The following is an 18,210-nucleotide window of genomic DNA, read 5'->3' on the forward strand; positions in this document are numbered from 1 at the left end:
ATAAGTATTTTATTTAGTTTATTTGCTTTTGTATTTTAAAAATAAAAAAGTAACATTGAGTGTTGAGGAGTGTGGTTGTGATTGTTTTTTAAAATTTTTTCTACTTAAAAATATATTAAATTAATTTTGTTTATTTTTTAAATTTTATTTTTGATATTAGCACGTTAAAAAAAAACTAAAAAAATTATTTAAAATATTTTTTTTTAAAAAAATATTTTTTAAAAAAATATAAAAATAAACATTGTTTAGTTTTTCCTTGCCGGAAAAAATAAAGGTCTGGTGTCAGACATTGTCTTTCCCAAGGAACAACTTGCAATGTGGAGACCGCTGGCAGCTGCTTTCTGGCTGTGATGTCAAAGTTAAGATCTGAACTTTATTGATTTCATTCGCTCTTATCTTCTGATATTTAAATAAAGGGTAAATTAAGCGGACACACGAATTAAACAACTATTTTTATTAGATCACAATCTTAGTTTTTCACGTAATAAAACATATTTAAATAGTAGATAATTATTTAATATTTTTATTAAATTGTCTTGTTGAATCAGTCTTAAAATTTTCTAATTTAATTTCTTTTCTAAGCTAAATTTAAAATTGAACGGTATGAGAATCGTTTTAATATAATCCAATTAACATGGTCAGTTTGAAAAAAATTTAATTATCTAATTAAAAAATTTAAAAATAAAATTAAAAAAAAATGTGAGATTGACATAAAAAAACTCCTGATGTAATTTCTTAGTTAGCCTAATTTTAAAATTAAAACTTGTGATGATCTAGTTGACCTGTGTTTTAAAAGTAACCTAATCTTCTATTTTTAAAAAAAATTAAAGATAAAAAAAAAATAAAAAAAAATAAAACTAACAGAAATTTTTTTTTTTGACTTAATTTCTTATTTAGCTTTAGTTTAAAGTTAAATTTTGTAAAAATTACTTTAATGTAATTTAGTTAACTTTGTCTATATAAATTCCATTTAGACAACTGTTAAAAGATAATTTAAAGATAAATTTGAGAAAATAAATGATAAGATTTAAAAATAAAAAAAATAAAAGGAGGTAAATTAAAAAGAAAAAAAGAAAAGAAAAAATAGCTTTACTGCTGTTCGTATGACAATAAAGCTGCATGATTATATTAATGTAGAAGTAATATGAATTCAAGAAACGAAGGAAGAAAATAAGTTTTCTTAACCACAAAGTAAACTCTCTGTGGATTTTTCTGACACCAATAAGGACAAATATAATTTAATCTTAAAAAAGTTTTTAAATGGAAATGAAATTAAAACCTACAAAAGTTCCCGGGTGTACAAATTGCAGCCACTAAAAACAGAGATTTTGGAGCCTCTGAATTCCAGCCACTAAAAAACTGTCCAGCCCGTGACCTCACCTTAAAAAAAAAAAAAAAAAAAAAAAACATAGGTGATTTGTGTCTGAAAGCCTGGGCTCATGCCTCTCTTTTTTTGAACCATTTTTTTTATTTTTTTTTCTTTTTAAATCTGGAGTCAGGTCACTTGCAGTAGATAATCATGAGCAGTATCGGAGAATCCACCGGCCTTGCTAACTGTTGTAAGGCTGTTTGGCAACCAGCTGGCTGGCTTTTTCATCTTTTCTTTTCCAAGAAAAACATGGCTAAGGTTTTTGGGGCATGACCACTCCGATATTTGGGTCCGTCAGTTTCTTTTATATATAAAAGCAACGTTTGAAGCATTTAATCCACAAACTGCATCTTTAATTTTCTTTATTTGTGTGGGCTATCGACTAAATTCTTGAATTTTGTTTTAATTGATAGAGTAGGCATACATATGTTTGACATTTATCTTGGTTTGTTTGGGGTATGATTGTAAATGCTTTTTAAAATATTTTTCACTTGAAAATATATTAAAATAATATTTTTTTATTTTTTAAAAAATTATTTTTAATATCAGTACATCAAAATAATTTAAAAATACCAAAAAAAATATTAATTTGAAGCAAATAAAATTTTAATTCTTTTAAAAACGCTTTTGAAACGCAAAAACAAATGGAGTCACTTTTGAAGGATGCAAGTTGTAATTAAAAAAATATATATTTAATTAATATTTTAAAGATTTTTCTAATAATTTTAATGTGTCGGTAATAAAATTATAAAAATTTAAAAAAACTTTATTTTAATATATTTTTAATTAAAAAAATATTTTTGAAAAACATTTTACACTATACTATCAAGTATACACAAAGTATAAGGAATGATATAAATTAATGTTCAACTTATAGGTTTTTTTTTCTTTTTCAAAGATAGGAAATATTATTGATGAAAGCTGAATATAAAAGGATTTTGTAGTTTTAAATGTGCATCTATGACAAATAAAAGAGCACTATATCATTGATTTGCACTATGTTATAGGTCGGATTATTTTTTAAAAAAAATTTGTAAAAAAATATTTAGATATTGTTAATGTTTTTTCTAGATGGGATAGTGACCTGGTCAATTTAAAGGGTCTAAAATAACTCAAATGATCAATAAAAATATAGTTTGACTAAAAAATATTTAAGATGATATTTTAAAAAATATATTGAAATGACAACATGTTAGATCAACTTGAGTTTAACATGTCAAATTTACAATCCAAGTCATAAGATTATGATAATTTTATAAAAAATAAATTATAAAATTTAATTTTCAACTAATCTAATGTTCAAGGATACAATTGAAGACAAGAAAAAAAACCCCGAGTCAATCCAAATTAATGTATTAAACCCATGACATGGACCATAAAATCAAGATAACATCGTAGAAAGCAAATTAAAAAAACGATTAAAGTCAACATTGTTTAACCCATCAAACTTGTGACTCTTGATATTACTATATAGAAAGTAAATCAAAAGAAATTACAAAGCACAATTTCCAATCAAACAAATATTAAAAGATAAAAATGATTTAAAAAAAAAACTAAAAAAATGACTCAAGTTGACTTGTTAGACTCATGACTTGGGTCGTGAGATCAAGATAATCTTATACAAAGTAAACCAAAACAAATTATAAAGCTGGATTTTTAATCAATAAAATATTAAAAGATAAAATTAAAAAAAAACTCCAGTTAAACAGATTAATTCACCAAACTCGTGGTCTTAGTCATGAGGTTATCTTAGTGTTCCAGTTGTCAAGTTGGTGTTTTTTCTAACTTTGATTGGATTATGATCTAAAATAATTTTATGTTGAATTATATTAAAATAATATTTTATTATTTTTTAAAATTATTTTTAATATTAACCTTTTTCAAATGATTGAAAACATAAAAAAAAAAAGTATTTTTTAAAATTTAAAAGAACACGGTTTGGACGCGTTCCTGAACATGTCAGTTTCGTCGATCTATATAAAGCGCGCATGCAGACCTGGGAGTTGCTTCCATTATCTTGCACACACTACTAGGTGGCTAACTATCGAGCACAATCATGTCCAAGCTGGCAAGTAGTGCTGCATTCCTTGTCTCCACCTCGACAAACGGCTCTCCTTCCCGTGAAACGTTTCGCAAATTCTTCGAGTGCTGGCTTGGAGAGCAAAACAATTACCTCGAACAACTCATCTCAACCTGTAAAGATTATGATCACAACAGAAAAAACTCCCCCCAGTCATCTCAGGCAACCCTCCAGCCTCTTATCAACCGTGTTCTTGAGCATTATGAACATTATTATAGATCCAAGTCAAGATGGGCCAAAGATGATGTGTTATCCATGCTCTCTCCTTCATGGACTAGTACTCTCGAGCATGCTTTTCTTTGGATCGGTGGGTGGCGGCCCACTGTGGCTTTTCACTTGCTCTACTCAAAGTCAGGTCATCAGCTTGAGGCTCAACTCCATGAGTTGATTTGTGGGTTGGGGACAGGTGACTTGGGTGACCTTTCAGCTAGTCAACTCACCCGAGTTGATCAGTTGCAGAGGAAGACTGTCAGGGAAGAGAACGAGCTGACTGAGAAGCTTGCAAAGCATCAAGAAACTGTAGCAGACTCGTCTATGGTGGAGTTAGCACATGAGGTGAGTTATTTCTTTATTATTAATTCTTTGTGTTCTTTTTTAAACTTGCACGATGCATGACACCCAGGAAGGCGTGTTCAGGTGACTGAGTTATTGAGGAGTGAGAACACGGGTGATGAAGTGGAGGAAGAGCGAGTTGAGTCAACTCTGGCACCTAAAAAGGATGGATTGCAGGAAATCCTGCAGATGGCTGATGATCTACGGCTGAGAACTATTAAAAGTGTTATCGAGATTTTGACTCCAATCCAAGCCGTTCATTTCTTGATAGCAGCGGCTGAGTTGCACTTGCGCCTTCATGACTGGGGCAAGAAGGGTGATTGGGCACGCCGCGTCCACCACTGACATGCGATTTATTAGTGGATAATCATCCATGAATTACACCCATATTTGCTGTTATGTTGACATAATTAAGAAATGGGGAGACTGATTTTGGTTTTAGAGGCAGGATAAGCAAGATGCGCAGTAATGTTTAATTATATTTTCAGATTGAATCTATGTTTACTATGTATTATCAATCAGGTGCTTTGAGTCCTCAAGCTCTGGCATTTTAGTTTAATATATGATGCTGCGAGTTAATTTCTCCAACTTGGCTTTGGCTATAATTGAAGTTGTTTCGTGAGATCGAATTAATTTCACTAACGACTTGTGATTCTCTTTGGATTTTATTTTTGTCCATTGGTCTTTTGATGAGTGAGAAAAAATATTGAAAAATCAATTAAATTGAAGAAATTTAATTTTTTTTTAAAAACAGATAAATTTAATTTTATAAGTTTGAAATAAAAAAATCAAATTAAACTTAGATTGAAAAAAATTAAGTTAAATAAGAAAAAAATTGAACCAAATAAAAAAAATCAAGTCAAATTGGTTTAAACTGGTTTTTGTTTAAAAAAATTAAATTGAAATCAGTTGGTTTTAATTGGTTTTATTTTTTTTTAAATTTAGTTTAATTATTATTTTTAGATAAAAATTTATCCAAAATGAAAATAATTAACTTTATGCATTCGAAAAATAAAAAAGAAGAAGAAGAAGCAGCAGCCATTCACCTCATTATTTTATAGCACGTGCTTTCGGTATTCTGATTTACTCTTAAAGTTTTCAAATTCTCCAGACAGAAGCTCTTTCAAGTGTGTATATATAGAAAAAGGGAGAAAACATTGGAAACTAACACATCATTAATATTTTCTTTAATTATACAATTTCTATAGCTGGAGTATATTTTCAATGTTAATGATTTTTAATTATTTTCAAGATGATTTTACATGATATTGTCAAATTATTTGCCCTTTCAAGTTTTTTTTCTTAAAAATAAATGATTTTTTTTTTTCCCATACAAAACGCCCAACTGATCTTGGACCGTATCAATTACAATGGGATAGCTTCTTTAATTTTCTTAAATCTCAAATCCTTTTCTTTGAGATTTTGAGTATATAAATATGTAATTGAAATTTCAAATCTGTCTTTTGATAGAGTTTTTCACACACACACACACACACACACACACATATATATATATATATATATATATTGTATGTGAGAGAGAGAGATGGAAAAAAGATATGTTTTTGAATAATTTTGAGATGAATTTATATGAATTTAAAACAGGATGGATAATGAAATGTTTTATCTATTTTCACCATCTCTGTTTCACTTTTATTATGATATAGTAACCAAATATACCATAATGTTTTTATAAATTTAGTTTTATTAATAACCAAAACCCATGTATCCTTTTAAATGATTTCTTACTGGTTTCATAGTAATTTTTATAATTTCCCTAAGCTATTTTTGGCTTCTTATCTTCTTTTTATGTTACGGGCACTAGACTTTTTATGGCCTTCACGTCATGTTTTTTTTTAAAAGGTCTAGAACTATTTTGTTAATAATCCATGCTAATTCAATTCGTTTACTATTTTGTTATAACTTTTTATTTTTATTTTTTTAATGATAAATATTCCCGTCAATTTACATACACCTAAATGAATTCTCTAAAACACTAATATTAATAAATATATAATTTTTTAATAATTTTAGATTCAAAAATCATAACATTTAAACTAAATACTTATTTTAAGTATTTCAAAAATATTTTTAAAAAATTTAATTTTTTAATTTTAAATTAATATGTTTTTAATATTTTTAAATCATTCTAATATACTAATATTAAAAATAATTTTTTAAAAATAAAAAAAATTATTAATATATTTTTTAAATAAAAAATATTTTAAAAAACAATAATAACTACGCTCCCAAACACACTATAATAATCACAACCAAAAGCAAGAGATATTTGAACTGTTTTCCTCATCACCATTTGTCATTGTCGTCCTCCTCCTCATCATCTTGTTCACCCCTGTTTTACTAAAGACAAGAACTGTCAAAACATAAAATAGCATCATCAATATGTTTGGTGCACCTACGAAAAGGCAACAATACAAGACAACCCATCTGTATCAAACTAGCTGAGTTCACTATGGAGACATCTGAGTGAAGATTGTGTGTGCTTTTTTATTTTGTATCATTGCTAAAGTGCACAGAACGCCATTTCTGACAGCCATAGCCGTGAGACAGAGCTTGAGCATGCTAAGACAGCAGGCACAAATCGCCAGTGTATCGACCCTCTCCTTTGCACCAGTCACGCAACCTTTCCTTGCAACCACCTCTTCAACATCTTTGATGCAGCTTTTGGCTGATCCATTGGATCCATTGTCTTACTTTTTTACCTTCAACAACGAATGGAACTGTGGGAGTTTGCTCCGATCGACGGCTTTCTTCCTAGATGATGCCAATGCAAGCACATCAATAATGTAATCACCATTAAAATACAAGGTTAATTAGACCAGATCTATGATAAAAAAAAAAAAAAAGATTTTTACGGGGAGAAAATGACTATAAAAATGAGAAAGTGATTGACATAAAAAGTTGAAATTACTTGCAGTTTTTTCATTTCTTAATTTAGTTACTCGGTTATTCTGCTCACCCTATTTACGAGGAGAAACTCATTCCTCTTGTGAGAACCGGTAATAAGTCTACCCACTAGAGCTCCAACTCAAAACTGAGTCAACTCGCTCACCCCCAAGACAAGGAAAAACAGCATGTTATATTTATCACTTTCTAACTACTATTCATGTAATATTTTTATCATTTTTATGTTATTTTTTCAATTTATCTCTAGTATCCAAGTGTTGGATCACCTTGAATTTTTTTGTAGTACCAGAGAAAAGACTGAAAGCTTGTTGTATATCTTAAGAGAAAAGATTCAAAATATTAACAATATACTGAGTTTAGGAATATACAATACAAGAGAAAATTTCAAGTAACGAAATTTAAATTTAGAATCATCTATTCATAAAAAAGAAAATTTAAGAAAAAACAAACAAACAAAAGAAATGATAGAAATCGAGTTTGGTAAATTGCATATGTAAATTCTTTATAAAATATAGAATCAACAACAACAAAAACTATATATCAGAGATGGTGTTTTTAACCGGTTGTTTTCCTTTTTATCTCCAAAGAACCAAGAATCATGTGAGAAGTAAATCGACGCACTTTACAAGCACATGACACAACTTAACTACCATGCAACTATAGTTTTTCAGGCAAGGACGACGACGGCGACGGCGACGGCGACGACGACATAGACACTAGCAACCAATTAAAATATGGAGGACTAATTTATAACTGCTTTTAGAAATAGGGACTAAGAGAATGATTTGGTCTAAGGACTATACTAAAAAGAGAAAACAGGGCAAGGACAACTTTGACAAGTGGGGGACAGCATATTCTGTGGTGACATCCACTCCAACTCTCCAGCATAAAGCAAACCAGACAGACTGGAGATAAAAAACAAACTCTTTCTCTCACAGTGCCTGGAAAATTGTAGATCAAAGATCCATCGATCTATGGGAGTTGCACCTGATACCATTCTTCCCTTACTACTTCTTACTTCCCTTCAAGCCGAAACCAAGAAAGGTACTTTTTTTCCCTTTCTTTCAAGTTCCTTTCTTTTTGGGCACTTGTTGATGTTTCGAGTAATGACTTCATTAACTTAGTTCATCTGGGACAGGCTTGGATTTTTCGATTTGGCTATGTAGAATTGTGGATTGTTGTCAAATACTTAAGTTTGTGGGTTTTTGGTTATTTTTCCATCTCTGAGTTGAGCTTGTCTACTTTGATCTTTCCAATTTGGAAATGTTTTTTTTTTATCCTCGCCAGTTCAGTTCTTTATTTTGTCTAAGCCAATAAACGCTGTCAGCAATGTGTTTGACGATTTTTATTTTGCATGAATCCATCATTCATCAGCTTCTTGGATTGTTGTAGGTGTGAGTTGCCTGAGATTTTACGTTGGTATCATTATTGACGCTCGTGGCAGGTTAAGAATTGGTCTCATGAGTGACAATCAAGAAGAGAGAAGATTGTTTCTTGTTTACTTGTGTTTATAGTATTCTAGTTTTGAGCATCCCAAAACAAGCTCATGGTAAAATTTTGCATCGTCTCACTGTGCTTCATCACCCATTCACATGCATTAGGGAGTTGAAAAGGTCTTTTTTTCTTCTTGCTTGGCCTGTGAAAGAACATCGTTTTGCTTGTGTTATGCGTAAACTGCTATCATGCTCTTTGTATTTTTGTAATTTTTTGTTCTGTTCTTCAACTGGATACTGCCAAATGCCTTGTCTTAGTTGTTTGTGCTTCGCTGTTGTTTTCACTCATCAATGCATAATGATTGTGCCATGAAGAATTGATCATGCCTCGATTCTAATAAGAATTATTTTTCAGTTTCCAGTTATACACTGTGGTTGAATTGGTAGCATAGTGGCGAAGAGAAAGGAAGGTATTCTCTATGCCTTTGCATGTGGAAAGGGTTTCATCTGAGAGCACAGCCCATTGCCTTAAGATAGTGCTGAAAGTCTGCGCTGTCTTCAATAGAAATTTGCAATGGAGAAGTTGGCTATGGGCTTGAGTAAAGGAAATTAATATAAAAAGTTGCAGGAGTCCAAACTATGAAGTTGTTTTAAATGCAAGCCTCAAGCTAGTGTAATGGGTAAGGAAAATTTATCACAACCAATCAGTGGTGGAATCATGAATAATGGTCACTCACCTGGGAAGAGTGAAGATTCAGGGACTGACTCACGTTGCAGTCTAGATGCAGGTATGCCAACATGCCGTGTGTGCCAATGTGCTGAATCTGACAAAAGGGGAGATGTTGCTTTGGGATTTTTGGGCATTGTTCCTCCATTGCAAGAAGCACGTAAAAGTAATGGAGCAGTAAACCCTGAAAGCAGAGAAGTCCCCTTGGACGCTGAAGCTGGTCAGTTTCATAGCAAAAATACTGGAAGAGAATCAGGGCTGGTTGAGTTCATCGGTCCTGGAGGGGAGGTTTTCATTTGTAATACGGATACAGATTTAGAAGCGGGTTTATGTTGCCAGCAAGACTTGTTAATTGAACTTGGCTGCTCATGCAAAAATGATCTTGCCTTAGTACACTATGCATGTGCACTCAAGTGGTTCGTCAATCATGGATCCACTGTTTGTGAAATCTGTGGACATGTTGCAATTAATATCAGAACTTTGGACTTTAAAAAGGTTATGGTTGCTTTGAAGGATTACGAAGCATTGAGGGAAAGGACTGCCACTGGAGATCCTAATCCTGCTCAGGTGCATACTAGTGCAGGTGTAGATCCTGATGCTGTTGCTGCTGTTAGAAGGCAACGGCTAAGTGAAATTTCATTGTGGTTTAGTCCACACAATAATCACAACAATAATTATAATAATAATAATAATAATTCTACTGCAGTTTCACAGGTTGTTTCTGAACAACCTCTGAATACTGTCATGGAAGATGTCCCTGCTGAGAATCCTGCAACTAAATGGGCTGTGGAAGCTACTGGTATTTTACTTGCTACAGGGCTTCTCACTGTTACTCTAGCATGGCTTATTGCTCCCCGTGTTGGAAAGGTATGCTGAGCTCAGCTTAATTGGGGTAAACTAAGACTCATGTATACATAGAATTGTTTTTCTATTTTTCAATGTTGGTATTTTAGTTCAATGTATTTTGTTACTGGGTTGTCTTACGTGCCACTGTTTCTATGAACAAGAAAATTTCACAAGTGCCTATGCCAATCCAGTACCAACATGGCAACTGGTAAAAGTAACAAGGACATCAGTGTGAAATTCATTAATTTTTGAATAAACCAAAGGAACATGTTTTCTTGTATTGCTGCATGTTGTTTGGCTGTGCATATATAAAGCTTTGTTTCCATTAGTTGGTCACTATTAGCTAAGACCTTGAATAGGAAACACAAAGCATCAAAGCAAAAGTAGCTAGACAATGGAACATTCTAGGATTCATCCAACAACCTCGTATGGGTGCGTTGTTTTCAAAGTTAACTTAGAAACTTTATTAAGACCTTCAGATATTACAAAGGAGATAGAAATTACAAGTAATAGACAATGCATTCGGAAATTATGCCTATATAGATTCTTAAGTTGGAAGGTTGGTTATGTTCTCAACTGCATTGCCTATCTGGCATAATGTCTGTGATCTGGTTCAATGACACACAATAAGTGTTGATGGTGACATTCCCTAGAATTTGAGATTTATCAAAGTAATCATAGGTGGTTGCTGGGTTTGTGAGCTAGCTTTAATTGAAGAAGGGGTCCAGGGGGGTGACATCAAGGGAAATAAGGGAACTGGATTAATAGTGAGCCTTCTACACTGTTTTAATGGGTTGGGGTCAGATGGAAGGGTGGCACGGAGAAGTTGCAGTATAGGCTTTTGGAGCATACTACTAATGCTGAGATTTGAGTACTTTTGGCGACAGACTGTCCTTGGAAGGACATCTGTTGCCCATGAGCTTCCCCAGAGTATAGCATCTTCCTTTAGGACTGCCAATGGTTAGAGGATTTGGCTTCTTATGGATGGATGAATAGAAAAAACATTGTTGTTATTGGTAAATGGGATGGAGAATTGGTGAATCCTTGAATGCTTCATTGTCCGGCTACTTTTGCTTTGATGCTCTGTGTTTCCTATTCAAGGTTGTTGAGTCTTTCCAAATTAGTATCTGCTGTTGTCTACTTGGCATGGATGTTGGTAGTTGGAATGATCGGCTTCTTTAGACAACTGACTCTTTGTGTCTGTTGATTATAGCTCTGTGCATTATCTTTGATGCTATGAAAAGGAAACCTAGAAAATCATGCCCGGGCCTTTTATGCATTTCTCTCTCTCTAAATTCTCAAGTGTTGGTGTTGAGATAAAATTGATAAAATTCTGATGTAGCACTTTGGGGGAAAGTGCGCTCTATTAAATAGATGAAATTGCATCACAGAGGGAACTTTGATAACATTTAATATAAGAGATTTGGATATTCTTATTTCTTGTTTTTCTCTTTCTTGTCGTGCCAATGAATGAATCACAATTACTTGAGGTTGCTATAGGAAGTTTTTTGATAAGGATGTATGCAGTGAAACATTGTTGTCATCAACGTTCACCATATGAAATTCCAATGGCTAACAGATTACCAAATTGGTAGCACAACTCTCGTTTGAAAGGGGGGCAGTCAGTTCAAATTCATCCTCGCTCCTTTGCTAAACTGTTAAATTATAAAAATTCTTCTATTCTTACTCTCATTTACATGAGAAGAAACAATAGTTACATCTAGTGATGATTCTTCTCTCTTGGCATTTTTGGAGCTATTTTATTGTCTAATTGGTTTGTTGCTCTAGATTCTTTGTATGTGCCCCTGCAAGTTATTTGATGTTTGTTTTGGTTGCAAGAGAATTGTAATGACTTTTGTTAGTTGTATTATGTGTTTTATGCAACTTATTCAGCTCCTGTGTTCAGAAAACTGCCAAAAGTGGTCTTCATATTCTCCTTGGAGGTGTTTGTGCTCTAACAGTGGTGGTCTTCTTTCGCTTTGTAAGTAACTTATTTTTATTCTTTCTGACTATGGATTATGGCATAACTGCACTTGATCTATGAATGCATATTCTTAGTGGTCTTATGAACCAAGTACCTTGGCAGATGGTAAGAATCATGATCCTCAGGTTTCACAGAAACCTGGGATTATAGAATGGCGGTCTTCTGTTCAATATAACAGCTTTGAGAGAGTGTGTTGATACACATGGCTGAATGAAACCTGAAATTGTTTGATAAAGTGGTGCAGACAGAAATGATTCAAGGAAAGTAAATTCAGATTTCTGAATTTCAAAGTTGCAGTCTAGGTTGGTCATTTGATATAGAGCTTTGTTGGAGCATCATAGTCTTACATGGTCCTAATATATCTTCATTCGGGTCAAGTAGTTGCTGCTCCTGTGTTTTTATAATTTTGGGTAATTTCCATTCGTTCTGAAAAGTAAAATCTGGTCATGGTTTCTTGTTAATGGTACGTTTTTTAATGGTCATAAGTCATAACTTGTGGCTTTTGCTGTGTATTTTAGAGTCAAAGCACTGAAGGGCATATTTAGAATTCCAAATCCAGAGAGGCATGGAAATGCTAATTGTCTAACAGAAAGATATACAAATTGTCAGTTTATGTTCAATAATAAATATTGAGAATTCCAGCAGCTTTATGCCCATTGCGAGGCTGTAATTTTGTTCTTCCTTCTTTGTGATGGTTTAGGACGAAACATTAGCTTGAAATTTAGATTCTTTGGAGTTCTGTAGCAGCAAGGACTTAGGCTTTCGTTTTTGAGCAATAGCAAACCATTTTAAGAAATTAGGTCTTGTAGCGTGCTTTTGGCAGTAATTGAATGTCAAGGCTGCAAAAATGCTCGGTGTGAAAGGGGTTTATAATGGTGAAGATGGTGGTTATATTATTGATTCGAGGACTAACATGTGATTTGCATTGTATGGCTTGAGTGTAAATATTTGAGAACAAACGCTTACCTAATATGCTTGTGCTCTAATTCTCTTTGTAAAATCTTGGTTCTATCCATTTCTTATTTTTCTTGGTTACTCTTACAGGAAAAAAAATAAAATTGTGCAAGATTCTGATACGTAAATGATCTGGACTGATGTTTATGCCCTTACAACTTGCAGATTGTGCTGACCAGAATCAAATATGGACCTGCTCGCTACTGGGCAATCTTATTTGTCTTCTGGTTTCTTGTGTTTGGCATATGGGCATCACGGACACATGATGCTCATACGACATAGTTTCTTGGAGATCATAAATGCATGGAAACTTCTCTTCCAGGTTGTGTTTTGGTCACCAAATGGAAAAATTTGAGCAGCAGCGGCCTTTAAGAACTTCATTATGATGCCATTCAAGACCTTGTAGATCATGTGTTCTGTAATTCATGTGAATAGACAAGACCAATACTTGCCATAGAATGTTGTTAGCACGAGCTGCCATATTAGAGAAACATGATTTTTATCTGATCGTTTTCATTGGCTGATTTGTTGTTAAACTTGTTCTGAGAGAACTTTACAATCCGAGATTCAGCTTCCTCAACCAGAGGCTTTCAGGGATGGTATTTTCATCGCCCAAATGGGTTTGCAAACTCTGTATCTGGTAGCATGAGTTGGAGCAAAAAGTGAGAACTCGGACTCTTTGTGCCCGGAATTTATATGGAGGAGACCTCTAGTTCCCCATTTGATTGTCACAATCTGTACCTTATGAAACAGAACATGGTGGATGAAAATAGAACTGTGTAGTGTTTTGCCAGAATTTGGGTCTGTACCACAATTGACCTACCTACAAACAGCCTAACATGAAAAGTCCTTGGCTGAATCATAGGCCTTCTGTCTGGCAATATTGTCGATTGATCCGTTCATCGGAGCTATGGCAGCTGGAAATGCTGTGGTATTAAAACCATTAGAAATTTCTCCGGCTACATCTCCACGGCTCTGAAAATTATTTGAGGAATACCTTTACACATCTGCTATAAGAGTTGTAGAGGGAACTGTTGCTGATAAGACTTCATTACTTGAGCAGAAGCAAGACAACATATTCTACCCATGCTCGACACTAGTAGATTTCATATTTTGAAATGCTCTGGCTACACGGGTTTATGCAGTTTGAAAAATTAAATTGAAATGGTTATTCTGGAAATAAGTTAGTTAGTTAATTAGGTTTTAAAGCCATTAGAGAGTGATGTTTTTACATTAATTAGGTTTTTCTATAAATATAGAATATCTTGCCCTCTACTTTTCTCAGCATTGTTAACAACACACCTATAAATTTATATTGGTAAAGAAAAAAAAAAACTACCCCTCAAATCATAGCAATTTCTTTCTTCTGAAAAGTTTAATAAATTTTTTATTTGATAATTCATATATATTATTATCAGAGGCCGATCAATTAGACAATAATCTTTGAAGAGTTCATAGAGCTCCAAAAAAATAAAAAAACTTATATTAAGTAATATTCTTACAAACCCAAATAAACTTATATTTTCTAATAAAATCAAAATAACTTTTTTAAAAAGCATTAAAATGACTGTTTCCGCAGTATTCATATCTGTTGAGAAACCCAACATACAAGACAAAACATGATTGCATGACTTGTCCTTCTATTGAGAAAGATTTCTCCAACCATGTTCTTGGAGACTCACAGATGATGCAGGAAGGGATATTTGGGCCATTCCGTCCTATCATCACTGTGAGACGATATGGGTCAAATTAAGATCATTTAATCTGTGATTTGATAAGATGAAAATGTTAAAGACAATATTTCTGATAAATTTGAAACCAAAGCACACTTGTTCAAAGACATGAATCTTTCATTGTTCAGTTAGGGTGGTTTTACAATCATTCTCATACATAACAAACAATAAAACTATAAAAGTAATGTCAGACACTCGATTGTCCACTGTCTTTTGGTTTTTGTTTTAAGAAACTGTTCTCAAAATTTTCACTAGCCATGCTGTAAACTTTCTTTTTGGCCATCATCCTGGAACTCTGATACAGACATCTATGTTGGAGCTCGAAACTTAAGATCTTTTCAAGGATGCTATGATGACGCATGAGGATGTAGATACGCCATCAACTCCTGGCTGCAATAGGAGAGATAATTCAAACTCTCAATCTCATGGATGATTGCTATATTAGGAGCTCACTTACTGCTATACCAGCCCGTTGTCTGCAGCTATACTTTAAACTGAAAAATTGCTTTCTTTTTTAGAGAATATTGGTGCATTTAAGATCTTCAACAGCTTCTTGCAGCGACCTTGTCTGATGGAGCCTTAACTGGACAGCCTGCACAGCAATAGAACTGTTTTAAAAGAGCTATCTATCAGCTTTGTGAATATTCCTCCCCAAGTACTGGCTATGTTATATTTCTTTGGTAGAATTTTCAGGGGTTGGAGATTTTATTAATATAGTTCCCTTAACACTCTCCATTCCACCACCTCTCACCAAATTGATCCATGAGATTAAATCATTCAAAATGAACAGCAGGGAAATAGGTAGCAAGGAGGCAATAACTTTTCCTTGAGTTAGACTATAAATAAAAAAGAAGTATGCGTATGCGTCTGTAACGAGCATGCTTTCATTTTTATTGGCGTAAAGAGGAGGGAGTGCTCAGGTTTATGCAGTTTCCTGTTACTTACCTCATGGTGCAAGCACGGAACTTGCCTACCAGAATTTCCAAGCAATCTTAGGACTCTCTTTTCTTATTTGTTGTTGAACCACCAACACTGAAACTGGACATGTGGTATCTTCCGAAGCTAGCAGGTCCCCTATAGGCCCAAGCTCTGGCAAATCAGTCCATTCTGATAGGCCCGATAAAGCTTCAGAATCAGTTCCATGGCTGCTGCGTCCTACCATTATAAGATCAAGATCTCCAACCATTGATTTAATTGTGGAAGATGTATCAGATCCATCTCTCACCTTCTTCTCAATGTAATTTATATTAGTACCCCCTGACATTTCAGATCTCAGCCTTCTCATAAGGTCTTCATCTATCATAAACTGCCACCTTTGATGGGCGTGATCATCGTGCCCGATGAAACGCACGACTGTTAGATGGACTTCGGGGCTTCTTGCCATCCTTAAGGCATACGCCAATGCCTCCCTGTCATCCGGGCCTCCAACAAATATTGTTGCCACTCTATATGTCGCTGATGTGTTAAAAATAGAAGATAAGCCATGTGTTCTAGTGCGATCGATAAGAATTCCTACAGAACAAGGGGCCAATTCCAATACTTTAATGTTCAAATTCCTCAAATCATTGTTGTTTGAAACCATTTTTCCTTTGCTGTTCCATTTCTTATGAAATGGGAGCACTATCAGGGAACAGGACTTGTTGAATGAGAGCCAACAAATGTCCTCGTGCATCTGTTTAAGCGGTGATATTGCAGTGAATACTTGCACTTGAACTGACTTCTTGTGTTCTGACTTCAAGTACCTGAAGATATCAACGATGGGTTGCGAGCGAGATCCTTTGGAAGAAGAGTTCTTCTGGCCTAATTGATGGTTTATTAAAAGAGGTGTAAAGCTGCTAACAAGTTCCTCTAGGCAGAGTCCATGAACGGACAAAGGACTTTCTTGTGTAGGATTTGAATATTCTAGTAGCTTGATTGCTGCAACGGCATCTTCCTGTCTATATGCACAGGTCAGTATCTTGAACTCTGCATCTCCTGAAGCATGTTCAACACTCATTTTCTTGTAGCTCAGGTAATGCTCTGCAGGATGGTAGAGCATTTTGACTAGTGGCTGAAGCGCTTGGAGCAAAAATATCAAGAAAATCCCACTGGTTGAGTGAATATCCTTAAAGGAGGGAGGGAGGGAAAGAGAGAGAGAGAGTTAGTGGTCTTGTTTAATGAGAGAAACAACAATTCCATGTTCACGCACACACATATATTAAAGATCTCTTTCATGGCAAGGAATGCACAAGCAATTAGGTGTTGATCCTTTCACCAGCAGAATGCGGAAGAATATTTAGACACAAATTAATAGAAAGTGATGATTAGTGAAAAAGAATCATCTTATACCCGAAAAGTGCTGTAGCTGCCTAACGTTCCTAGTTCATTGATCCCTTTGGCGTTCAAAATCAAAGCGAGGGCAACAGCATGTCTTGTAGGTATCTTGCAAAACTTCGCCAGGAAAAAAGTTGCTGCCACCTTCATTGTGAATCCAATCAACGAAATTTTAAAAATGAGAAGACTCTCAAACTCTTTCATGATTTGCCACAGATCCACTTTCGATGCATAAAGCATTGCCATGAGCGGTAGAAGAAACCCGGAAACAATTGTATCGAACTTTGCTATCAGGATTTCAGCTAACGGAGACCTTGCCGGCAGCACCAAGCCGAGTATCAAAGGGCCGACCAGGTAATTTAGCCCTATGCTGTCACCCCATGTCGAAATTAAAAATACCGTTGCCACCGTAACAGTTGCATAGATCTCCTTCACAGGCTGACCTTCTGGTGTTATTCTTACAACTACGAGCATGAGTCGCTTCATTAGGGTTAGAATTAACACGAGGAATATAAGGGAAAAAATAATGGTCTGAACTCCAGCCCGTTCGGAAACATTAAAGGTATAAAGGAAGCCGGACATCAATCCAAATGCCAGCCTTAACAGTTCATTGACCAGAGACGATGCCAGAGCAATGTGTCCAAGCTGTGAGTTTATCATCTTCAGCTGCATTAAAATGAAACTGACTCCAACAAATTGGGTCTGGATCATACAAGCCATATATATTCTTGCAAACATCGCCTTTGCGTTTTTCGCTCCACCAGTCTTCAATCCCTTAGGAAATAGGAACCCGGTAGACTCTAAGATTATGAAAGCAGTGACGGACGACAGAGACCCCAAAATGAGGGCTGTTCTTCCTGTTTTCCCAATCAAGGTTGGGTCCGTTCTTACACCAGCAAGGAACGCGAACAGCACGTATCCAAACTTTGATAATGAAATAATGATCTCCTCGTAGGGTGGGAATAATTTGCTTGATGCATTGTTAAAGTATTTTCCCATTATCGCTGGTCCCAATACTATACCTGTCTGGTAGACGATTGAACCAAAAAACACACCTCATTAGTCTGCTGCTCTCCTCCTTGCTGTCAGAATCAACAAGCATAATAAAAGAAAACAAATTCAAGATATTCTGTTGATAATATATACATCGATCGTGTTAATGATTACCAGGATTTCTGAGGTAAAACGGGATAAATGGAACCGACGGAGCACAAGGTGAAAGGAGCTGGAGAGGAGAAACATGGCAAGTAATTGAACATGGAAACGAACCAATGAATGCTGGAGAATAGTT

The 18,210-nt window shown here is 34.4% G+C and overlaps 3 protein-coding genes across 4 annotated transcripts; 2 read left to right on the forward strand and 1 right to left on the reverse strand.

Annotated features, from left to right (window-relative positions):
- The first annotated feature begins 3,341 nt into the window (after window positions 1–3,341).
- On the forward strand, window positions 3,342–4,589 carry LOC118043458 (protein DOG1-like 4). The gene is made up of 2 exons (XM_035051437.2): window positions 3,342–4,004; window positions 4,086–4,589. Exons 1-2 carry the CDS (start codon window positions 3,426–3,428, stop codon window positions 4,344–4,346), a joined length of 840 nt encoding a protein of 279 aa, XP_034907328.1. The 5' UTR covers window positions 3,342–3,425; the 3' UTR covers window positions 4,347–4,589.
- A 3,208-nt stretch (window positions 4,590–7,797) lies between these two features.
- LOC118043456 (uncharacterized) lies at window positions 7,798–13,470 on the forward strand. 2 transcript variants are annotated; one of them, XM_073410398.1, is made up of 5 exons: window positions 7,798–7,973; window positions 8,322–8,478; window positions 8,778–9,956; window positions 11,842–11,916; window positions 13,039–13,470. In XM_073410398.1, exons 3-5 carry the CDS (start codon window positions 9,039–9,041, stop codon window positions 13,153–13,155), a joined length of 1,110 nt encoding a protein of 369 aa, XP_073266499.1. In that variant the 5' UTR covers window positions 7,798–7,973; window positions 8,322–8,478; window positions 8,778–9,038; the 3' UTR covers window positions 13,156–13,470. The 2 variants fall into 2 exon arrangements, with proteins under 2 accessions (XP_073266499.1, XP_034907325.1); XM_035051434.2 differs by lacking the exon at window positions 8,322–8,478.
- Window positions 13,471–14,811: 1,341 nt separating this feature from the next.
- LOC118043525 (cation/H(+) antiporter 4) lies at window positions 14,812–17,918 on the reverse strand. Its single transcript, XM_035051538.1, has 2 exons — window positions 16,935–17,918; window positions 14,812–16,710 (listed from the first exon to the last, which is right to left on the reverse strand). Exons 1-2 carry the CDS (start codon window positions 17,916–17,918, stop codon window positions 15,577–15,579), a joined length of 2,118 nt encoding a protein of 705 aa, XP_034907429.1. The 3' UTR covers window positions 14,812–15,576.
- Window positions 17,919–18,210: the final 292 nt, after the last annotated feature.

This window comes from Populus alba, chromosome 7, assembly GCF_005239225.2.
Source record: "Populus alba chromosome 7, ASM523922v2, whole genome shotgun sequence".
Classification (NCBI taxonomy): domain Eukaryota; kingdom Viridiplantae; phylum Streptophyta; class Magnoliopsida; order Malpighiales; family Salicaceae; genus Populus; species Populus alba.

What these genes read in the sequence shown, in the direction of transcription:
- LOC118043458 (XM_035051437.2), top strand. Translation starts at nt 3,426, where the DNA reads ATGTCCAAGCTGGCAAGTAGTGCTGCATTCCTTGTCTCCACCTCGACA. An exon ending in TGGTGGAGTTAGCACATGAG is followed by an intron (nt 4,005 to 4,085) that starts GTGAGTTATTTC and finishes AGGCGTGTTCAG; the next exon opens with GTGACTGAGTTATTGAGGAG.
- LOC118043456 (XM_073410398.1), top strand. Translation starts at nt 9,039, where the DNA reads ATGGGTAAGGAAAATTTATCACAACCAATCAGTGGTGGAATCATGAAT. An exon ending in TTGCTCCCCGTGTTGGAAAG is followed by an intron (nt 9,957 to 11,841) that starts GTATGCTGAGCT and finishes TCCTGTGTTCAG; the next exon opens with AAAACTGCCAAAAGTGGTCT. An exon ending in TGGTGGTCTTCTTTCGCTTT is followed by an intron (nt 11,917 to 13,038) that starts GTAAGTAACTTA and finishes TACAACTTGCAG; the next exon opens with ATTGTGCTGACCAGAATCAA.
- LOC118043525 (XM_035051538.1), bottom strand. Translation starts at nt 17,918, where the DNA reads ATGGGAAAATACTTTAACAATGCATCAAGCAAATTATTCCCACCCTAC. An exon ending in GCAGCTACAGCACTTTTCGG is followed by an intron (nt 16,711 to 16,934) that starts GTATAAGATGAT and finishes CCCTCCTTTAAG; the next exon opens with GATATTCACTCAACCAGTGG.